Below are 24,337 nucleotides of genomic sequence, written 5' to 3'. Positions count from 1 at the left end.
AAACAAGTATGAATCATATTAAAAATATGTCTATTTGGTATGATTTACGTATGAGACTTAATAGTAACCAAACCATTGATAAAGTGGTTCAAGATCTCATCAAGAAGAAATAAGGTCATTGGAGAAATATCTTGAAAAGAATTATTACTATTGTGAAATATCTTGCAAATATAATTTAGCCTTTCGTGGTATTAACGAAAAATTATTTTAGAATAATAATGGAAATTTTTTGGGTTTGATTGAGATGTTGGCGGAGTTTGATCCGATTGTTCAAGAGCATGTTAGTCAAATTACAAACAATGAACTTCATAGTTATTTTTATTCAAAATCAGCTAAAAATAATCGATTAAAATGAAGAAGATGGAGAGTTAATTAAGTGTTCCTACGGGCCGGTAATAATAACACAAAATCAACTAAAAACAATAACAAGATTAACTAAACTCTACTGAAATCAACCGGTATATTGGTGATGAATTGATGTATATTTAGGTGTATATTTTGTGTTAATTGGTTGTTAATGAATGCCTGGGAAGAGGGGTGGCCAGGCTACCGCTGATCGTTGCAGATGTCGCCGCCTCCGACCGTTACAGATGTCGCCGCTGCCGATCGTTATAGCCAGGCTGCGGTTGTACCGGTGTGTGGAGAGAGATGTCGAAAGATGAGAAAGCCACGATGATGAGGGCGGCGCGACTGGAGTTCAGGCTGGATTGATTAAGATTGTGGGACTTGCAGACAGAGGGGAGAGAGGACGGGGAGTGTAGGGGAGGAGGATGTAGTAAGTGGAACGGTAAGGGGTGAATGAAGGGGAAGCTTTGATAGTGGAGGGTAGAGATTGAGGAGAAGAAGTGGAGGGTAGAGATTGAGGAGAAGAAGTGGAGGATGAAATTATAGAATTTCGGGTTTATATCTATGCAAAAATATTGAACTTGCACGAATTTGCACAGTATATTCTGAATTATATTCAGAAGATAGTGAAATTTTAAAAAAAAAACTTACAAAAAGCAGTATATTTGCTAAAATTTCCTATTTTATTCTATATTAGAATTTTTAACTAAAATTTAATATTTATTATACTCACTTCATCCCGAATTAAATGAGTTTTTTGATTTTGGACACGAAACTTAAGTTACATTGACCATCAAATTTTGTAATTTATTTTTTTAAAAATTGTTTTGCAAACAAAAATTTCATATTTAAATTTTTATTTACAAAATAAAATTTTAAAAACAAGTTATGTAGTTTTGCGGCCAATAAATTTTAAATTGTATGTCAAAATCAATGACTTCATCTAATTTGGAATGGAAAGAGTATTCATGAAGGGCTAAATATTAACCTATAGTATTATAATGCAATAATTTATATTATATATACAAGAAATATTACATGTAGTTGCAATTAAAATTATAACATCACAAAGATTCGAGAAAATGGGACTAAACAATACTTGAAAATGTAAGGTGAATGCAAATTAGTAAAACATTTATTCATGAATATCGCATATTTGCCCTCATCTCGTGTCATCTCGGAGCTTTACTCTACAAATGTGGTCGATGTGTTACTTGTATGCTTGTCTAGTTTGCATTTTTAGCGCTATTGGGGCCCCTATAATATGTGTTTACACAAAACCCGATAAGTAATTGGATTGAAAAAGTATTAACCCGATTTAGTTGGGTTGGACATGGATTTCGAGTTGTATAAACCGATCCAACCGACCCCATTGAAAAATATGAGAACATATTAATTTTATCCATCTCATCACATATTAGCGTAGTCCATTTAGTTTTATTATATTTGTGTGCTCCTTAAATTAAATTTAATATAGTAATTTCTATTTGCTATTTAAATATATATGTGATAAAATTTATGAATGAGAATATGAGATTAAATTCATTATTATGTTTGTTTAGGAGAACACAAACATGAATATTGTTTGTTTGTTACGTAAATATATTTATGACCATAAATTTATCTATTCAAGTAGCAAACAAACATGAATGAGAATATGAGATTAAATTCATGAATATATATGTTCATTATTTGTTATTACTTATTTTTTTAACTAAATTCAATTTTATGTCTTTGACAAGATTTTAAAGTATTTTTAGTGTAAAAAACTGGATGTTGAAGACCTATTTGACACCGAAGATTATAATTTTTGCTGAACTATTTTCCATTTTTAGGATCTTGAGATTTTCCGTTCTAGTTATATAATTTATTAACCCGACCAAACCGATCCAAACCGATGTACAACAAAATGGTTTGGGTTATAAATTTATACGGTTTGGGTTGGGTTGAAATTTTGAAAATCTGATTTAATTGGGTTGGGTTGATAAATTCCATCAAACCGCCCAACCCGAACCGTATACACCCCTATAAAGACGTATTTGCCTAATAAAGTGTTTAGATAGCTTGGGTCGGTCCAACATATAGTTGTTGCAGTGAAATTATGTAAAGTTCATTCTCAGGGAAGGACCGAATACAATATCAAACCAAGTTTATTATTCCTTTCAATTTAGAAATTTTAGAGAAAAGTTGTGTTTTTACTATCAACTAAATTGTACTTATAAAACAATTAAAAGTGTGAATTAACGATGATAAAAAACAATTCAAGAATTAGGTTTCTTTGCTAGCTACAATGAATATCAATCAATCGTGATATACAAGTCTTTACTCTGCTAAAAAAAATTCTTCTATTGAGTATAATGTTCTCTCCCAAGATACAAAATAATACCTATAATTTAACCTTGAAGTCACTCCCATGATCAATTAAAACCAAATTATAAGCTATCACGAACCAAGGATTTACTGTTTCACAACTCCCATAATAATCTCCCGATTAATTAATTGAGTTATGTCTGTCATATCATGTACAAGAAGTATAAATCCTCTCCCAATTCATTATAAATCCTACAGATACAATTACAGGTTCGCGACTCCTATAACTGTGTTAAGCGCTCAATGACAGATTAGCATAAATAGAGAAATCACAATATTAGCTCAAACAAACATATTAAGCCAATAAATATACTCCCCAATCCTCGGATTAGAGGATTAGTTATCCATAACAACTAAAGAAAACATGAATATATATATATATATATATATATATATATATATATATATATATATAATTGAAATCATGTCACAAGAGAATAAGAGTAAGAAAATACAACTTGACGAAATTTCTCGAACTTGGACTGAATCCCTTCAATCTTTGCTCGAGTTATCTCCGAAAGCTTTCTCTACCTCTATCTCTCAATACACAATATTCGATATGTCTCTAATGATACAAACCCTAATAATAATAGTGTTTTTAATGGTTTCCTTGAAAAACAAATCCAATTTCCTAAAACAAGTTGGATTCTGAAAAGAAATTCGTAGGCTGACTTTCAGGCCTGATTATGGGCTGATCCATTTGTCTTTAGATATCTAGACCACTTTAAACTTGTAGAAAATTCCGATATCTTCGCGTGGGTTGTTGAATTGCTCAATTCTGACGTCCGGAACTCAAGTTATGGCGCAAACAAGATTGGCTGCGCAGGTAGCCCAAAAAGTCTAAATTTTCATCAAATAAAAGTCCAAACAAGCTAGTTTCATCCAACTTAGGAATGTTTATTTTTCTGCCATTAAACCCTTAAAATCAATTAGTAATTACCCGATTATTTACAAAATACTACAATTATGGGAATAAAATCATATAAAAGCATATATAAATATATGTTCTATCAATAGTTTGCATTTTTAGCGCTATTGGGGCTCTATAATATGTGTTTACATTATAAAGACGTATTTGCCTAATAAAGTGTTCAGATACCTTGGGTCGGTCCAACATATTCTAGATGATGCAGGGTAGTTTAATGAGTTTCATAGGATGACGTTGAAGGGTCAAAAAACTATTAATTATTTTGATAGACATCATCGGCTAAATATAGCTATTTGAAACACTTGTTTAGATCATATTTTTAGTTCAGACATTATTGTTGGTGATGGTATAATTACCGGATATCTTAATTGGTATCTTGAGAGGACTGTGAACTTCATTATTCGTTTGGGTACACTTTATCTTTATCTAGTAAAAATATTATTATTCAATCGTCTCTTCATTTTTATGTAGATATTATTAGTTTATTCTTAGTTTACATAGTTGTACTAGTAATGCCAATTGATTAATAAGTAGTAATAGTAGTAGTTTTTTTTGATCTTTTTTATGTTATTGGTAATTGTTAACGGAGGAATTTTGTTATTAACAAAATTGGAGGTTATAACCAGAATCAAGATCTGCGATGGTGGCCGCTCCCTAAAACTCGCCCCGGAGAGTGGTGGTGTATTTGGATGTGGCTGAGATCGTAGGCATAGGGTTCAAGATCGCGAAGAAAACTAGAGGTCTATTCACCGGCATCTTGTTCCCAAGAATTGCCCATGCCTACGATGTGTCTACGTACCCCTATTTATAGGGGATCAAGCCGGTACGTAGTTCTTTCTCCTAAGAAACCTCATTGGATTAGGCTTCCCCTTCTGCTGTCTTTCTCCTGCAGGGCCCAATACGATGAGACCTAGCCTTGGGTCTTTTCGACTCTCGAGCACCCAAGACTTACCCCAAATGCAAGGACGCTTCTCTACTCCCCGACAGGGACAACCCGCCAGACTACAGAGATAGAGCCTTCCAGGGCGTGTCTTCGAGAAGGTTCCACAAGCTCCCCGACAAGGATAACTCGCCAGACTACATAGCAAGACCTCCTCTAGTCTTCATTTTCTACCTCCCAAGGAGGACAACTACTCGACTACAAGATAAAGTCTTTAATCAATTAACAGTAGGCTTCACATATGCTTAAGGGCGTCCCCTTAGGCATAATATGTCTCCTCCTGCCCTTCTTACCTTCATGTAGATCGTTTTCATGTAATATTATTCGAATGTGTCTTCTGTTTGATAACAGGGCGCGCCCTCATCGAAGGTCCTTCCGCACATGGTCAGATTTGTGGACGCGGCCTGGCATGTGGGCGCGGTTGGACATGTGGATGCGGCCTGGGATGTGGGCGCGGCTTAACATGTGGACGCGGCCTGACATGTGGGCGCGACCACATATGATCCAGCCTAAGTCGGCCCAAAATAGTTTTTCCTTCTAAAGTTCAGAGTTTATTCTGGACGTGGTCAGAGATGTGGGCACGCCTACATATTGCCGAGCCCGATCTCCAGTGTGTAAGTCCATATCTTCATCTTTTATATGGGCCTAGCCCATCAGTGAAGTCCATGTTGAATTTTGGGCATAACAGTAATGTTACTTATTCTAGTACTACTAACAAGTTAAAACACACTTAGAGTAACGTTCTACAACAAAACAAAACATAAAGTGATGTTTTATAGTCAGAACGTAACATCATCTAGCATCTTACCTAGAAACGCTACTTCGTGTAGCGTTTTGATCAATTTTTATTAAAAAAATAAAAAGAACGTTTAAACGTTATACGGTGCAGTATTTTAGCTTAAACATAATTTTATGTGGTGTTCTGATCAATTTTAAAATTTAAAAAATGTTTCAACGCTACATGATACAACGTTTTCGGACAAACCATTTATTAAGTAGCATTTTGAACGTATTCGAGATATTTTTTTTTCGCCCGTGATATTTAGCATATTAACATTGATATTCATGATAATCAGGACTAACACCCGGCTCAAATGCTCAACAGCTGAAGATTGGCAAGACAAATGTATTGAAAAAACTAATCAAAATCACACAAGTGGAAAAGTCTCGTATACAGAAAATGCTTTACTAACTTTAAATATCTGACACTACGCAAAACTGTCCTGTTAGTCAAGTTTAACCAACAGCACAAGATAAATATATATAACCTGTAGTATACATTCCTCAAATCTGTTTGTCATTAGAGGAATTTGCATGATGAGCTCCAAATATAAGCAGGCCACCTTTGATTGAGCACCCTCAAAATTACAACTGCATTACTATCTTAAAAGAAGTATTAGTTTTTTGCATATCGGAAGATTTGAATCTTCAGTTGACAGACAGAGATTGCGCTACTACATCTCGATCTGATCCCAATCGATTGTGGCATCTACAAAACCTTCTCCTGAATGTTGAAGCCTGTTTCGACCTATCCTACTCATCATTGAAAGGCCTGACCATTTGGAAGATGAAACATCTTTAGTACAATTAACACAAGTGACCTTGCTAGTTTCTAATATGTTAGCGATGACATTAAAAGTATGATATGCTGAGGATTACCTTCAACCATCCTGTAGAGAGCTGACCACCATCCATCTCTAGGGACTTCATACTGATCAAGAGTCTCTTCAATAACTTTGTTATGCCTCCCTTCGAGAACTCCTTGAAGAGTTATAACTGCATCCTTTGTTTTCTTGAGAATATTGTTATCATTTTCTAGATGTTCCAACTGTATGAGGTCATTCTGTGATGATGTGAGGCTGACAGCTAGAGCAAACTGTGCTGCAGCAGCCCAGCGTGATGAAGCTAGCCATTTTCTTTGTCCATCTAGTTGCTTAGTTTCATGTGTACTCGTTTTGCTCTCGCTTTCCCCGCTGTGTACTAAACTACGCAAGTACTGAGCATTTGCGGCGCCTGTACTTTCGACCATCTTAGAGAAAGAGCTTCGTTCGTTTAGAAGCAATTCCTCGGGAGTATTATACTCCAGGACCTAATACATGCAAATATGTCAATCAGCAAAACACAGCTAACCTATACTTAAAATTAAAATACAAAAATCTGCATTTTAGACAAATGCCAAGTTGCAGTAAACCTTAACAATTAACATAGAGAAAAGACATGAGATATATTTCACACCTGACCCGCATCTAGCAAAAGAATTTTGTCGCAGTCAATAATTGTATTGAGTCGATGAGCAATGATGAGCATCGTGCAGTATTTGAATTCTTCACGAATAGTTTTTTGGATAAGTGCGTCCGTTCTAACATCAACAGCAGCTGTTGCTTCATCGAGAACAAGAATCTTTGATCTGCGAAGCAATGCTCGAGCAAGACTTAGTAGTTGTCTCTGCCCAACACTGAAATTTTCTCCTGCCTCTGAAACCTTGACAAGTTGACATATATAAAACTCTTAGATGAAGCAAAGATTAAGAGTAGCTGGTTTCTGTTGACCAGCATATTCTGAAGTATGTCAAGTTTTCTACAAGTGGATCTATCCGACAGTCTTATCCCTGAGCACTTGAAAAATAGAAATGATACAGCTTTTTAATTTAAAAAGATAATATTTGTGGAGAGACAAGAGCTCTGACATCTAATTCAATTTTGAATTCTGTTCAAAATGCAGATTGTCCGTCTGAAAGGTTTTCATGAATGAAGGGATCTTCTTACAGTGATAAATATGACACATAGTCTCAGCAAGGAGTATATGAAATCACAAATATTAAACAAAATTCTGTTGCTTGGTGTTAATTGCTATGTCGATATGCAAGATTATGCTATATGGCCTGCACCTAAGCAATAGCCGATACTTTTGCTGATGCAAATATTTGTGTACATATTCCTTCTTTTCTACAGATATTTCAAGAACAAATTTTGCAAGCCACGTTTATATTTTGAAGTTAAGCCTGACATTACGAGAATTAAGTGAACAATGAAACAAGAGTATCTAAAGCTAGTTGAGACAGATGTGATTGATATTACTGATAACAGTCAGTTCTACACTAAAGCTTGAGAACCATCACTGCGTTAACTTTTAACAATTCAGTAGTCAAAGTTCTGCACAAACCTACATAAGTTGAAATAATTGTTCTCTAATTGCAAAATGACAGAAATCACATCAGTTGACAAGTAATTTATAGAGAATTTCTACAAACAATATTTCTGAAAGATTTTCTATGAAGAAGATAGAATGGTCTGAAAGTCGGTAAATGAGCCGTATAAATTTATGAAACAATTTGTTCTTTAATGAAATCCACATTATCAACCCAACATATTAAAATAATAGTGTCATGCGTAAATACCTCTGCGTCCAGCCCCAAAGCATTCCTCCTGATGACATCCTTCAGATGTGCCCTCTCCAATGATTCCCATAGATCAGCATCATTGTGTTCATCAAAGGGATCAAGATTGAATCTCACGGTTCCTTAACAAATATAAAAATTTAGAGCCAAATATAAATCTACCCGGAAACAGGATATACTTAAAGGTGCCATTTTGAGGGCCACACTGACCCCAGTCCATTTTATTTTGGCTTCTTATTGTTTTTTTAAAAAATTTCTGGCCACACCAAAAATAATAAAGATGTATTCATAAAAATTTTACCTGAAAAAAGAACTGGCGCCTGTGGTATAATACCAAGAACCTTACGAAGATCTGTCAGTCCGAATTTCGAAACATCACAGTCATCAATTAAAATTCTCCCCTTTTCCAGTTCCACAATTCGAAATAAAGCATTAAGCATGCTGGATTTTCCTGCACCAGTCCTTCCTACTATCCCAACCTTGTCAGTTGGAGAAATTGAAAAGGATAATCCATGCAAGACTGGAGGAAGTTCCGGTCTATAACGTAGGACAACATCCTCAAATTTGATTGATCCTGAGGTAGGCCATCCGGGAGGAGGACGGTTGCTATCAATAATAGATGGACCCTCTGGAGGCAGCTCTATATAGGTGCCAACACGCTCAACAGCATTTAAACTATTCTCAGCTAAACTTGCAAGTCTCAATACAGCAGTCAATAAACTTGTAATATTTAATGCATAACTGAGAAGCAAACCCATTGTAGAGGCAAAAGCCTCCTGGTTTTCTGCCCTTCCGTTCTGCACAACAGCAAATGTTGCCGTAAGCCAAATCATAACTCCCCCCAATGTTTCCAACCGGATGGCCAGCCAACGATTTCCACTCATGTTCACAAGAGTAAACCTAATGTTATTGTCCATGGAGTCTGCATTAATGTTGGCCATCCGATCATAAGCTTTATATGCACGAATAGATGACAGGCCATTTAATGCCTCTCCAAACTGCGCATAGACGGGAGATCTAGTAATAGAATCTAAACGCTTCACTTCACGCGCCGTGCTCTGCAAGGACATTTAGGGAAATATTTCTTACTCAAGGAAGAAGATGACTGTCTTACCAGTTTCTCAAACTACTTCTTCTAACATTTATGCACCAATATCCAAGTATAGAATACTTCTCATTTTATGCATTTATTATACGTTAATATCAATAGATGATAAAACTGGTAACATCAACAGTGTGATACTCTGATATAGTGTGCAAATATCTTAATCAATCATGTCTGATATTACTACATTGCTCTACATACATCTACGAGGTGAAGTTGTAAATGAGTATGTACAAGACTTATTAATATTCAAGTGTCTTTAATTTACTGAATTATTCAAAAAAATAAAAAGAATCTACAAGGAAGAAGTTTTTATGTACCTGAAAATATAAATAGGCTCCATAGAACAAGAGTAGAAGTGGCAATATAGCCCACAGAGACATTGTGCTTAGTATCCCAATTAACACAAAAGTTGAAATTAGCTGGGACACTTGGCCCAAAAACATATTCACAAAAGGCCCAACATTCCGATCAATATCACCGAGATCCTTCGCAAACCTATTGATAATACGTCCAAGTGGATTGGTATGGAAAAAGACCATTGGCGCTCTTAGAATAGAATTGAGCATTGCTTCATGCAATTTACGAGATGCATAAAGGCTTGATAAGATCAACCAATATGAATTTGCCAATGTCACCAGAACCTAACAAATTGAAAGAAGGAATGTAACTATTGCAGTTTCAACAAAGATAATTAAAAGTTATATAGTTTCTTAGGAGGATGCAGATTATATTTAGATCATACTTGACCAAGCGACAGAAGCGCATAAATCAAATTGTAGAAGCCAGGTCCGTATCTCTTTGGGCTACTTCCATCTGTCCAAACACTCAACCATGTGCTACTCAGAACTCGCAAAAGTTCTGTTAGGACATAGCACGAGAAGAGTATCATAACTACCCACCATCCTCCTAATGCATTTTTATACCTGAGAAACAAGAAATGGCATTAGTCAAAAAGATAGTATATAGATGTAGCATTTACATTTAATATGTTGAAAGGATACCAGGTAAAGATTAAATGAAATGTATGATCACCATCCGGCCTAATTAAGAAAAAAATATGATGACATGTATGATATCTGAAGACTGACGACATTCATCAACAAAGATTTTATGATGTATTACATCATTTAGTCATAAAAATTATATTAAGGTGAAGTATAAATTTTGGGGAAAAGTAATTAGCAGAAAGAAATATGTTTGTAGAGGTTATATGAACAGACATGTACTGAAACAACTTGGTCCACTGCAACAACTTGGTCTATTTTACCTCAACCAAAAGATCATGTTGGTACACTTAACCATAGAGTTAAAGTATGTACGACATCCACATGTTCCCAAGAAACATTGTATCAGAAATCAAATCTTTACAATAAATAAAAACTACCCTGGTATATAATATAATCAACTTTACGTTTGATTTTTTTATCAGGGAAGTTATTCTCAGAAACATTAAAATGAGAAAGTTACGTGGCTGCATCAGGGTGGTAATATAAGAAGCAGCCTAAAAAATAAACAAAAGTAGCAGACAGAAAAGGCACTCAAATTACAAGTGGTTGTGTCAGGTTTATAATATAGAAAGCAGCCTAAATATTAAACACAAGTAGCAGAGTATAAAACATACTCAGATTTCTCAAAAGAATTAGTTACTTCTTACCTATCCAAAACTTTCCAACTGACTACGCCTGTTTCCCGTTCCTCTTGTTTGATAAGTATAGATTTTTCTTCATTTTTCTTTGTCTGGCCTGCATCCTTAGGAACCTCTTCTGTTTCACCATTTAAAATAGGTTTTGAAATTGTACTATCATTGTTCAAACCATCTTCATTATCTTCCACGTATTCTTCCAACTTCCCTGCATTTTCCATTAGCTTTTGGAACAACTGACCATTGTTTGACAGGTCCTCAAAAGTTCCCTCTTCTTTCACCATGCCTTCATGCACAAGAATAACTCTGTCTACTTGTGAAAGAAAATGTAGTTGGTTTGTGACCAAAACTCTTGTTTTCCCTCTCAATTCTTCCTTGATACATTTTTCAAAAACCTGGAAATGCACTGGAAGTATTATTAAACAATTAACAGTAAACACAATTCTGATAGCCCAATCTTGTACAGCAGAAAATATTGTTGAGGCATGTAACCTTGGTAGAGTATAAGAAAAATTATAATAAGAGCAACTTCATCCCTTCGCTATACACAGTGTCTTTCTTTGAAGTCGGGAAACAGAAAGCATGCAGTAATTAATAACATTTAAGTAAATACCCATTGTTACTAAAAGTAAAGCTACCTGTCGAGCCACATGAGCATCTAGAGCACTTAAAGGGTCATCAAATATAAAAACATCTGAATTGGAGTATACAGCCCTAGCCATGGATACTCGTTGCTTTTGCCCACCACTAATATTAACCCCTCTTTCGCCAATCTCAGTAAGATCACTCCCCTGTAAAATCATGTAAATGTCAAACAATTTGAATCTCAGATTACACTCTTTTCAATTAGCAGCACAAAAATGCATTGGCACTCACAGGAAGCAAGTCAAGATCATGCTGCAATGCAGTCACATCTATTGCCTTTGAATACCTTGCAGGGTCGAATGCAGATCCAAACAATATGTTCTGTCGTACCTGAGACATCAACACAAGAATATCACGCAAAGTAGCATGTAAATTTAGTTTTTAAGTAACCTTTTGCACAGTTATTGGCTAAAATGCACACAATATTATAAACATTTCTTGTTACATCATATGTAAGCTATTTTAAACATAATGTATCTCTTACATCGGATAGAAGCAGTGCCAAGTATTCAGATTGAATAAATTTATTAACCAGTGGTTTCAGCTCAGGGAAATAAAATGATACAACAAAATAACTGCTTTCACTCACTGTTGCATTGAATATCCATGATACTTGGGGAACATACGCAACTGTTCCTCTAATGACAACTTCCGTATCTCCAACTGCTGGAAGTTCTCCGAGCATCGCTGATACAAGTGATGTTTTTCCTTCTCCAGTGCTACCAACAATTGCGACAAGACTACCTTGTGGTATATCCAAATTAATATTTGACAATGTGACCTGCTCTGCCTGCAAATAGAATGAATCACAAGCGTACGTAAATTTCAAAGCGTGCTTACACAATTTCAAATGCGTTTATTATGTGGAATTGTTTTGCAAGACATCTATTAGTAACATATATATACAACCAACAGAGTATAAATTATTAAACTATAAACATATAGGAGACAGATATTCAAATTTAAGCTAAAGGCTTGCACTTGAAAGCTCCAACACTTCCTCATGTAGCCAGAACGTACCAGCCAAATTCTTAAATTGCTATGATCAAATGTCTTCTGTTCTCCACAAATTTTTTAAATTGCTAATCTTGATCACAAACAATAAGGATTGAGTTCGGTATGAATAGAAGTTTGTTCTGAATATTTTTCTCACGGTCTTAAGTTAATGATTTTCATGGATTTGTGGTACAAAGTAACAGTGTGCAATTAGGATGAACTTTCTCAGGGTCAATTATGAAAATATAATTGTGTGTAAAAGAAGATGTCAGTGTGGCTTGAAGTTTTATATAACATTATAAAAATCCTGTAGATGTTCAGCAATTATACTTTAAATATTCTATCCAACAAAATTGTTAACATTTCTATCAATGGCTGATCTGTTACTTTGGTGGACACAACCAAATAATGTCTCGAGTACTTTAGAAAATGATTTCAATATCAACCTTTGACTCCCAAGAAAATGAACCGTTCTTGATTGAGACTGCAGGAAGTCCTGGTTCAAGAGGTGGGTTTGGCAGAAGAATTCTTTCCTCTGCCAAGAGAAGTTCCTCCAGTCGCTTCAAAGAGACATTTGCATTTACAGCCTACCAAAGAAAAAAAAAAAATGAGAATCTAAAGTACATGAATTTATGCCCCCTTTTCAATTTTCTAAATAAGCAACATGAATAGACCGAGTAAGAGAGGTTAAGCCTACAAAATGTGATGATATGTATATAACAGAGGATCACATAACCAAACCTGTGTAATTATATTTGGAAGCATAAATAACGGGAAACGCAGGACTGCAAACAATGAAAGTGATGTAAATGCTTTTGCAGGTGTTAAATCTCCTCCAAGTAGAGAAAACAGTCCAAATGACACCACAATCACAATGACAGGAATACTGTTAAGGATAAACATGTTGCACTGCAAGACAAAAAAAAGAGTAAGACAAGTTGTGATAAACAAAAGGAAAATGACAACTACATAGTTGTTGTTAAACATGGATACAGAACATTAAGCAGAAGTGCAGATAAGAGAGTTTCTAAATTAATTCCTGTAGAAAACACATCAGCGAAGCATAACATAAGAGAAATCTTTGTGATTAAATATCAATTTCTGTGTCAACACCAAATGATGCATAGAACTTTAGAGGGAGAAAAATAAAACATATAAGGTACCCTTTAAACCACTGGACCTACACCTTGTGATGTAATTAAGCTACTAGACAATAAATGTACTCCTAATGTAAAGATTGATTGAGATATTAGATTTTCACTTAAGCCTATGACATATATATACGAAAAAATGAGTTGCCTGTAAATTTGTAAGGTCAGATGTGGGCTTTGTAGAAGAGAAAGAAGTATTAAAATATACTAGTATAAAGCACAATGAAGTATTAATATGTAGGTTCAAAATATACGAGAAATGGGATAGTAGAGACTATCATCATCTTGTTTGTGACAGTTGAAGAAATTTATCTGGCATGTCAAGTCTGCCACCTAGTCAGGCTTTTATAACTGTGCGGGATGCTTTTGTGCTGCATATGCCATTATATATGCATGAAATTGGAAGTCTACGACGGTAAGAGTCATAGTTATTGGTCTTATTAACTTATGGGGAAGAGTGGGGCCTTAAAAACGTGGTAGTGGGAGCATAAAGTTTAAATATTGAACACAGGCGATGGCATGTAAAAGTCAATAGATGATACATTAATTTACACTAAAGTTCCATTACAAAATGTCATGACTTTCAAAGACAGTGTTTATTAAATCAGATATATACATATAATTATAAACTTTTTATATGGCATACCGCCCCAAGTAGTTGTGCTTTCCAAAACCATGACAGCTCTTCACTGCGAACATTTTGAACTTTAGATTGAAAGCTACTTTCCCACGCATAACATCTGAAAGGTTTTGGACCCAAGAAACAAGAAGATCCATTAACTACAGAAATAAAACTAGTTTGTACAAAACAGTGTACAAAGGACAAAGGAATTATACTTCACAGTGTCCATGGCAGCCAGAATTTCATTCATGAGGCCGATTCTCTTGTCAGTACGAAGCAGTCCTTCCTTGGTCAATTTCTGCATTTTGCTTATGACATATGTCTGTCCAGACAACAGAGTGTCAATTAAATACACCATTGTAAGCATGCAAAGCGTGCACAAACACATAGGGGAACACCCAAACCCACACATGAGCGATTTAGACCCTAATGCCAGTGACATGAACAGCACAATGGTATTAATGAGGGAAATCAATAAATGTCATGAAGGTACTGGAGGGTATTATATATAGGTGCACTTAATCAAGACAGATAATTCATATGTATTTCTCTCATAGATGCAACTTCCAGCTTAATTAAAATTCTAATTCATTCCAAGATTCTCAGATTGCATTATTATCGTGTTTGGAAACATGAAACTTATGTTCAATGATGGATTCCAAATGACATAAATTGAGTTGTCATTTCAAATTCTTAAATTCATGCTTTGAATTTGAATGACTTGGAATTTGATCAATTTCAAATCCAAATCCAAATTCTCTTGATTATCCAAACATGTCATTTGTCCAAATCCAGAATTTGAATTAAAATACAAGACATCAAACAAGCCATAAATGACATAACATAATGGTAAGTTGAAAAAATGAGAAGCAATCATAATAAAAAAATGACGGATATTATCACTTCTAGTGCACATTACACAGCGCAATAAATTAAGTGTCTACCTGTATGGGAAACATAAGGACTAGAAGCAGTGCACCAAGAAGTGAAGCAACACCAAGCTGTTGGTAGAGAAGAACAAGAGCAATGGTGATACGGAAAGGAGCAGACCACAGAGCGTGAAGCGACTGACAAACTTGCTGTTAAAAGAAAACAAACAATTGACTATTAAAGCAACAAACTTGAGCATATATATCTTCCTTCATCAAAGAACAAGTATATAGAATGATAAAAGCACAAAGGAAAATTGTCCTAACACATTGAACCCGTAAGCAATACCATGTAAATTTAGTATATTATCTTGGTCAGTTGCTTGTGAGTACATGCAATTTTTTTGTTTACTATATATGTTTTTAAGACATCTATTTATAGTGTCAAATTGAAGAGAACTTAAACTATATTGTGCAAAAACCTTGAATACCGCATTCGTTTTTCTCTATTCTGAATGTTAACGTAGTGTAATATATTTAGTTTGAGCATGGAATAGTCAGAAAGATATATAATTAAAAAAAATCAATTTAAGACTATATCAGTTATAAATTAGTCCTGCTAAATGTCGAAACCAATTGCAGCGGATAAAAAGTTGCAGTAATATACTCAAAATGATATGCAGAATCATGCCTGTAGCGATTCAGCATCAGTTGTCATCAAGTTTGTGACTTTTCCAGATGGGAACTTTCTGCGACTTTCATGTGTTAGTTTTAGTGACTTTCTGAATACTGCAGCAATCTACAGAAGAGAATAAAGTTGTTTAGTAGGTGAGGACAAATGTTAAAGCTCGCCGGACAAATAAATGATAGAAGCATTCAGAACAACAAGATTTTCATTGAATCATTACAAAGCTCAGGTAAAAGAAGTAATGAATTTTGAACAAAAATGATATGCAGAATACAAGAAACTAACACCAGGGTGTTACTCCGGCAGTCAGTGATAAGTAATTACTCACGTGACCTGGCCTTAAATAGAATCCATAAGAAAGCATCCAATTGTAATGTTCTTCTAAGTGAAAGTTGTGGGGATGAGGATTTAATGGAGATAGTAGTAAAATTAAGTGGGGGGCAATAATGGGAAAGAGTTTATTTGTTACATAATAACAAAATGAAAAACAATAGAAGTTTTATTATCATTTTATCTGTAATCTTACCTCGCTGTAAGCTCTACTAGATCCCTCGCAATGAATTGGATCGATATTAATTAAAAGAAGATTAATAACTAAGTGTTGCAAGAGATGAGATGATATTTTAATAATTTGAAGGCGTAAATATTCTTATATTTAAAGTACCACCATTACTAATGTTCAGCATAATTTACGCAACAACATAGCTTATGGTTTTAACTGATTCTAAAGAGCCAACACCAATATTTATGAAACAATTGAAACCGACTTACCAGAGTTGATCTAAGGCGGTAGCCAACACGCATGACATTCTGAAAATATTGAGCTTCAACCAACACTCCAAACACCTGATCAGTTCTCCAAGTCAAATTATTTAATATATTGTCTTCATGAGCAGAAGATAAGTAAAGGGGATAAAAGGTTTTCTTTCATACCACACCAACAAATATTAAGAAGGCATAGATGTAACCAATCCATGCTGGATCCCCTCGTTGCATAGACTGCAGATTAGGGTAGAGAAGTTAAAACCAAGCAAGTAAGAATAGGTTCCATTTTATTTTTTTCAGATTTATATAATCAAGTTGAAATAATTATGTAATCATACATTTTCATTCTTAAAAGTGTAGCATCATTCGTGATGGGAGAAATATGGAGCTGGAAATCTACATTCTAGTACTCAGATATTGTAATGATATTTTTACATTATTAAAAATGTCATCTTAATTGCCACATCCACATCCCTATTCTCTATGTTCAGAAGATACTGCACTTGATCGAGATGCCACATGCTGTTTTTACTTTTTTAAGATACTAGATTACATCCAACAAACAGACAACGCGTATTAACCTCTTTTCTGTTAAAAATCCTGACAAGTCAGCACCAGAAAATTCTTCTCTTATATGTCCATGATCTCTTAAAAAAATATTAAGTGGAGACTCATATAGCAAAGTCTTCTATATACTGCAAGTGAATATGATGTTCTCAGTGCAGAGAGAAATTGACGGACCATGCTGAATGCAAAAGAATGCCCGACCGAGTAATGTAAGTTAATTAGGTCTGTCAACCTGTTGACCCCAGTATTTTCAGTAATTATGCCCCTCTTTTTGTTACATTTTGACCATTATTTATAGGCGACTTAACAGGCCTTAACCCAAAAGACTCTTGTTTCCATAAGCAAAACCAAGGCATACTTTATTGGAAAAAAATGCATATTCATGATTTAGCTACCTCAAAACCTATCAAATACTATAATCCACCCAAATTCTAGGCCTCAAACTGCTGCATTGCATAAGCTGAGCACTTTTGTCCCCTGTGGATGATCAAATCATTCATGTAGACCACCAATAAAATTACGCCACACAGCCACTTTCATAGTGACACACTAAATGATAACATACAAAATTACAAACCTCTTTCTATATCTATTCGTACGCATCTGCAGAAAATTAACAAACCAAGTTCTCGGTGACTCTCTAGAGCTTTAAGCCCATAAAATGTCATTTTCAGCTTATAAAAACAACCCTAAAAGGCCCTCCTACCCCCTTCTCTTCCCAGCAAGGAACAAAGTCAGGTGGTTGCATGATTGCTTAACATGAATTCCTCTGATTGTCAAATTACTTGATGGTAAGAATCATGCAGGTATCACAATGTGAATATATAGAAAGATATTTCATGGTATATAAAATAATAAAATGGGACTGACCTCTAAGAGCTTGTTTAAAATCATTGGACCAACAAACTGGGAAAGATCATTACCGATCTGTCTTGGCCAAACAAGAACAACAATATCAACAGGATTGAAAACAACAGATTAGCAGTATTCAAGGCATACATAAATATGTTACTGAGTTAAAATCTAGCAGACCTGAAAAACACATAAAAATATTTATATAAAAAAAATCACATCAGATTTTGTTAATAGTAATCCCTCAGAAAACATAATGAAAGTATAAATTGTATAATTAAAATACTGGTGTGTGTTTGTCTCTCTGTGTATGTGTATGTGTATGTGTTATGTATATGACCAACCAATGTTGATAAATTTGAACAAGTAACTACCTTCCAGAATCCTCCCCACCAGAATCTGCAAGATCAGAAAGGAAATTCAGCAAAATGTCAAGACTACCAGATTAAAATTAACATATCAGAATATATGTTATCATTTGAACACTTCATGGACTAATTACTAAATTAAAAATTTTGGAATGTATAACTATCGATACCTTCCCCCCAAACTACTATTTAATGCTCTTAAAAGCCATGGTTTAGGTTTGCGAGACTCCTTAGCCCAACAACTTTGGAATCTGAAAAGTTAAATGTTATTAATACCAGTTCCATTAGTTAACAAAATAAGAAATACTTCTTAAAGAGAAAAAGGAACACACTTATTATTCAGAGTTTCAGTCTGGTCCCATGTATCCAGCTTCCAAATATCCTTCTCGGTGAGAGGTCTTTTGTAGCCCAATTCCATAAGGGGGTTCATCCAGCTAAATAGAATATCTGTAGCAGTAGAATCATATGCTTTAGCTAAGATGAAACAATCTAAAGGCTGAATTATGAGCTTAATTCTATTATTTCTTTTCGCATGAACTAATGGAGAAGGAATGAAACATACATATATACAAATTTAACATGCCTAATAGTTTCATGCTTCATTACCCCAGCATATTAAATTTCTCAAATATTTTATGGTGGAGGCAGGGACAGCTTTTCACTTTTCAGTTGTCAGTAGTGAGGTAAAAGTCGAACCCTATTCGAAAATATGTTGGGAATTAAAAACACGTATTCATTTGCACAACATACTTAACTATGTTGGGAATTAAAAACACGCATTCATTTGCACAACATACTTGTTTTCCTTAAAACTAAAAAAAATGATTACCTCATTCAAGCTAAACATGTGATAGTTGTCATAGCAACACTAAATTTGTAGCTTTAAGAGCATTCATTATTATGGTTCAAGCTTAAGCTACCCATTGACAGAATGTAGCACACACTAGAGGAATTGAACATACTAGATAATATGTTGACATGTCTCTCTGGACAAATATCTTCTCTATCGCCGGGTAGTTTTTCATATTCACTGTTATCCTCAGACTCAGTTTGCACAGGAACGTAGTCAAGGTAAGGATCCAAACCAGGAAGATATACAAGCAACATTACTCCCAACAAAACCTAGAATAAATAAAAGACCGAGATTAGATTGATTATAAAGGTAAGGGAAGAAATTTTTAAATCACAGGTCCTCGTCAGTGATCTTCTACTATATGTTGTTAAAAGGTTTCAGACCCAGGACCTGTTTAATAAAAGAACTTTTTGACAGAGCTTTGCACACAGTCAAAACATCAAACATTCTTTTCTGCAATTATATAGCATAGCTACAAGCATAAAGCCAGTCAAAACAACCTTGTGAAGGACCAAAATGAAACTGAAAATGGAGTGTCACCAGCTACCCATACATTGCACATTTAAAAGCTAGTAACTAGAATCCTCCGGTACTTACATTAATTAAAGTGCAGCAGAAATATATTTCAATTCCCAGTCGTGCAGCATTCCAGTTGAAATTCAAATTTTTGAACCATATTCAATCTCTTTACTAACATTCAGCTGATAATATTTAAGCAAAAAGTTTATTTTAGAAGTCAAGAACTTATTGCAACTTCTTTAGTGCCTCATTTAGCAACTATAATATAGTCAACCAAGCTTATTACGGCGCCAAGTCGAGCCTCGGCGCCAGGATACCTTGGAATCGACTAGTCGACAAGTCGCTCGACTAGTCGTAAAAAGTCGACAAGTCATTCTTATACATATTTTACTAGATTTAATGTATAATATATAGTTGAACGCACATCAGTTTATAGTTTGAATCAAAAGTAAAAGATAATAAACAACACTGAGATGTATATGACGTAGCAAATTGTTAGCTCACATATAAATTGAAGCCAGAAAGTAGTGATAGGAAAGAAATAATAATGTGAAGTTAAAATGATACAAAGATTAGGGATATACTTAATATGTATAGAATGATACAAATATTACATAGCCTGAAGCCAAAAAGTAGTGATAGGAAGGAAATAATAATGTGAAGTTGAAATAAAATAAAGATTAGGGAGACACTGATATGTTGAAAAAATAAGTCGCCAAACTAAATAAGTCGTTGCTTGACTTTTTCTATCAAACGACTTGTCGACTAGTCGTCGACTAGTCGACGGACGACAACTAGTCGTCGACTTGATAACAACTCAACACTCAACACATGAGCTACTAGTGTGGCCTGGCCTTAATGCAACAGTTCCCAACACTCTCCTAAACTTGAATCGTGTCAAGTCGGTTATCTTACATGGCAGATGGACAACAAGGTCTTAGTTACTCCAGAAACTCAAACAAAGCTACTCGATGTTCTTAAGCTTCACACATGACAAGTGTCTTGATATTCCTACCCTTCCCTAGATGATAGAAATGGTACCTTACGCATATTAAAGAGTATATCATACTAAACACTAATATTAAACCTACAGAAAAAATAGTGCCTAACCTGGATGAAGACCTCACTGATGTAAAGATACAGGACAGATCTGCAATGATTAAATAAATGCATAAATGAGAATAAATTGAAGCTGAGCAGTTCATCTCTAAACTTCTGGCCGTTCTTGTTAGTGGCTATACTTTAAATAAACAAATATCATTGAATGATATCAATAAAAACATTTCATTGCATGTCTTATAGCATCTTCTTCACACAAAAGGTATAGAGAATAATAAAACTGTCTCTAGGAGCTATTGTAAAGTGTTAAAGAGAAGTAGTAACAAAAAACTAACCGCTCATAAAAGTCCTTAACTGACCAAATTAGATTTAGCAGTATAGTGTCCCCCAGCAAAGCATAAATGACTCCAAACCTCACAAACCAACGACCCTCTAGGATGTACACTTTGGTTTCAACAACAAGCATGATGAGCATAGAACACCAGGCAAGTGCCTTGATAATTAAGGTGGCAATCTGCAAGATGCAAAAGTTTAATGAGTAATTACTATTGTGTTGCTATCATGCTATGTATCCATGCAAATGCAGGCAAAAGGTCGGGTCATGTAGAGCGTTTGAAGGGGATTTTTTATAGATATAAGGAGAAAAAACAAGCAAAAAGAAGTTCACAATAAAGGGGGTAATCCGTAATACTATCCTAGAAAACAGAAGTATTAATATATTGGTTCTTTTTAGTTACCAAATTCAAATTATAACCATTTCAGAAATATGCATAAAAAAGGTGAATTGTCACGCTCTAGTTTACCTTTTTCAGAATTGAATAATCTACTAAATGGATGTTCTGAGACAACTTATAGAAAATCTTATCACAAAAGAAGCAGAAGTTACCTCAATCTTGTTAAAGGATCGTAATATGCTCTTCTATTTTCACGCAATAAAATTTTTGCAGCACAGAATGAGTTACTGAATCTATGTAGTCTAAGCTCAACATATGCAGTATTTAAGTTCTCTGTTTGACATAGATAAATGTGTATCATTTTGGTTTCTAACTGAGCTGCTTCTAGTAAAGAAAACCTCAGTACTTCTAATATACAAAACCATAAATGTAAATGATTACCTCAAATGGGGAAAGACCATTCTGTCCATCTAGATTTACTGCAGATACACCCATGACCAATCGAAACAAGGGTTCAGCAGTGCAGTAAGCGGCCAAAATTCCCAACACATAGTTATAGTAATTCGACCTCAGTTGAAACCTTTTAACTTTAAAATCTTTCTTGATTCGCCATATCCGATACAAGCACAGACCCACAACAATTACATAAGAAAAAAAGATCACGAGAGAGTCTACACAAGGCGTATATATTCCAAATGCATTCTCCACTGACTTTGCCCACACCCCATCCGCCACTGGCTGACAATACCAATCAAATGGTTTAAAAGCCATCTTTAGTCACTTTTGTAGTTCCAAATCAAACTATCTGCTACAAACACATTACTCCCCCGACAATCTATCTAGTCGTAGACTCTTGTACTTATCTGCTATTAAGTTGATTCAACAGTCTCTCATGTTATCTGAACAATTTTCCTGCAGAAAGATGTCAAGACAAAGTTCAGAATCATGATATCAGTAGCTAGCTACCAGCAAAAACATTCACCGACAGAACTTATGCAAACACAACCATCCGACAATAGGAGGGAATCAAACAGAACATTAAAATTTCATTCTTATAAGGACTTTTTCTCAATCCGATTAAAAAGAGATCACAAGTAACTCAAGAATTTATAATCAACCAAACCACACATAAGTCCTAACAACTATATCTAACTTGGCAAACACCACCGAGTCGTAAAATGTACGCAAATCTCACCCCACGTCCACTGAATCTATACTTCTATATAGTTATAATCAAAATTCTAAAACCAACATTCTAAATCATATGACTAGTTTGTTTACCTCAATAAATCTTCACCTAAAAAATGCAATCCAGCAAAAACCCAAAAATATCATGAAACCAAAAAAGTCAACTTGTACAGTGAGAACACTGAAAACAAGTCAACCCTCCAAATCATATTGCTCACTGCTCAACTACCAAACCCCGTAACAAACTAAACTATCTTACCTAACTCTCACCGTCCCACCCATCAGGCCAAAGTCAAAAATAAGTTACTTATTTTATCACGATTCAAACTCAAAACCAGAGCTCACAGAACCAGAAAATCAACATGCAAATCTAGTTACTCAAGATTCCCTTAACATAAACACAGGAACTACGGTACTTATGTACATGTATGCATATACGTGAAACATCAAGTTGAATGTGCTTACCAGAAGAAGAAACTAGAGAGCCAAGTAGCAGCAAGTCAAGTCTTGTTGAGAGAGAAGGGAGGGGGTGAGTCAAGATTGATAACTTGCGGGAGTTGAGAGATCTAGGACCCATATAAAAGTAATGAGATATCGTCATAAACTAATATAATGCCACAAACAATCAATGTAACACAGTAACACATGAAGTCACTGCTTACGGGCTCTTCCCACGGACGTTTGTCTCCGCTTATATTTATTCGTACGGTCTTTTTAATACGTGTCAAGGGCACACAATAAGCACAAATTTTCATAGAAATGGCTTCATTTGATTGGTGGACTTGGTGTAAATGCAGGAGGGTCATTAATATTTATTATCTATCCACCAATCAAAAACTACTATTCTCATGGGAGTTGGTGACTATTGTGTGCTCATGGCACACCATAGAAAATTCGTTATTCGTATATTTTCGTGAATATACGCATTCTAAATCTAATGCTTAAGAAAATATAGTTTTATCAAACATTAAAAATAAATTTTCATTTGAATAAATATTTGATGTTTGAATTTTTATACAGAAAAAAAATCTCAAAAAAAATTACGGAGAGTTTTAAAATAGGTGTCGAGCAGTGATGAAGAAATGAGTGGGACGGAAGGAGTATATTGTCTTTCAAATTAAATATTTAAAATTTATTAGTATTCAAATTATTTTACAATATGAAATCAATACCATTAGATTTTATATAACACGAGAGTATTACATGTGAAAAATCATAAGTACATGGTTAATAGAGTAAGAGATAAAACAATATAATGATACCATCAGGAAAATCGAATTTCACAAGTGTATCACAAGAAATATCCTTAAATTTTATACATTTAATTCATTTTAGTTGATATAATTTTTAGATATGATTATACATTTTTGTGGAATATTCAAAAAATAAAAATGGTTCACCTCAAAAATGGTTCACCTGTGTGTGGGAAAGTAGTAATTTATAGGGGGTGTTTATTTAGAGAAAGTAGAAGCGGCTTTTGGATCTGCTTTTTTTACCCGTTTGTGTAAAGGACTAGAAGCATTTTCAAAAAAAAAAAACTGAAAATATTAGCTTATATCTCAGAACTTCTACTTTTTTTTCAAACACTTTATTAACTTATTTATTTATCATTTCTAATGTATTAATTTACTTTAAGAGAGAAATCATTTTTTTAAATTTGCCCACACGGTCCCTTGGACTTGTCAACGGGCTGCGGAGACGCGAGAACCCGTCCTCACTGTTTTGAAGTACTTTGTTGTTCTTTGTCAAAGTGCGGGCGTCCAGACATACGTGTTGACTGTAGACTTTTCA

At 34.7% G+C, this 24,337-nt stretch overlaps 1 protein-coding gene across 1 annotated transcript; it reads right to left on the bottom strand.

Moving 5' to 3' along the window:
- Positions 1-5,695: 5,695 nt before the first annotated feature.
- On the bottom strand, positions 5,696-23,151 carry LOC108208879 (ABC transporter C family member 2-like). The gene is made up of 28 exons (XM_064086425.1): positions 23,012-23,151; positions 21,800-22,270; positions 21,020-21,198; positions 20,736-20,775; positions 19,216-19,375; positions 18,586-18,700; positions 18,424-18,504; positions 18,260-18,284; positions 17,904-17,960; positions 16,635-16,700; positions 16,473-16,547; positions 15,705-15,812; positions 15,089-15,223; positions 14,360-14,466; positions 14,169-14,262; positions 13,113-13,280; positions 12,818-12,958; positions 11,965-12,165; positions 11,607-11,705; positions 11,369-11,521; positions 10,743-11,125; positions 9,831-10,011; positions 9,406-9,729; positions 8,282-9,038; positions 7,981-8,102; positions 6,819-7,064; positions 6,243-6,672; positions 5,696-6,135 (listed from the first exon to the last, which is right to left on the bottom strand). Exons 2-28 carry the CDS (start codon positions 22,127-22,129, stop codon positions 6,038-6,040), a joined length of 4,875 nt encoding a protein of 1,624 aa, XP_063942495.1. The 5' UTR covers positions 22,130-22,270; positions 23,012-23,151; the 3' UTR covers positions 5,696-6,037.
- Between the last annotated feature and the right edge of the window lie 1,186 nt (positions 23,152-24,337).

The sequence above is a fragment of the Daucus carota genome, chromosome 2 (genome assembly GCF_001625215.2).
Source record: "Daucus carota subsp. sativus chromosome 2, DH1 v3.0, whole genome shotgun sequence".
In the NCBI taxonomy this organism is placed as follows: domain Eukaryota; kingdom Viridiplantae; phylum Streptophyta; class Magnoliopsida; order Apiales; family Apiaceae; genus Daucus; species Daucus carota.
This window is presented reverse-complemented; position numbering and strand designations above follow the sequence as displayed.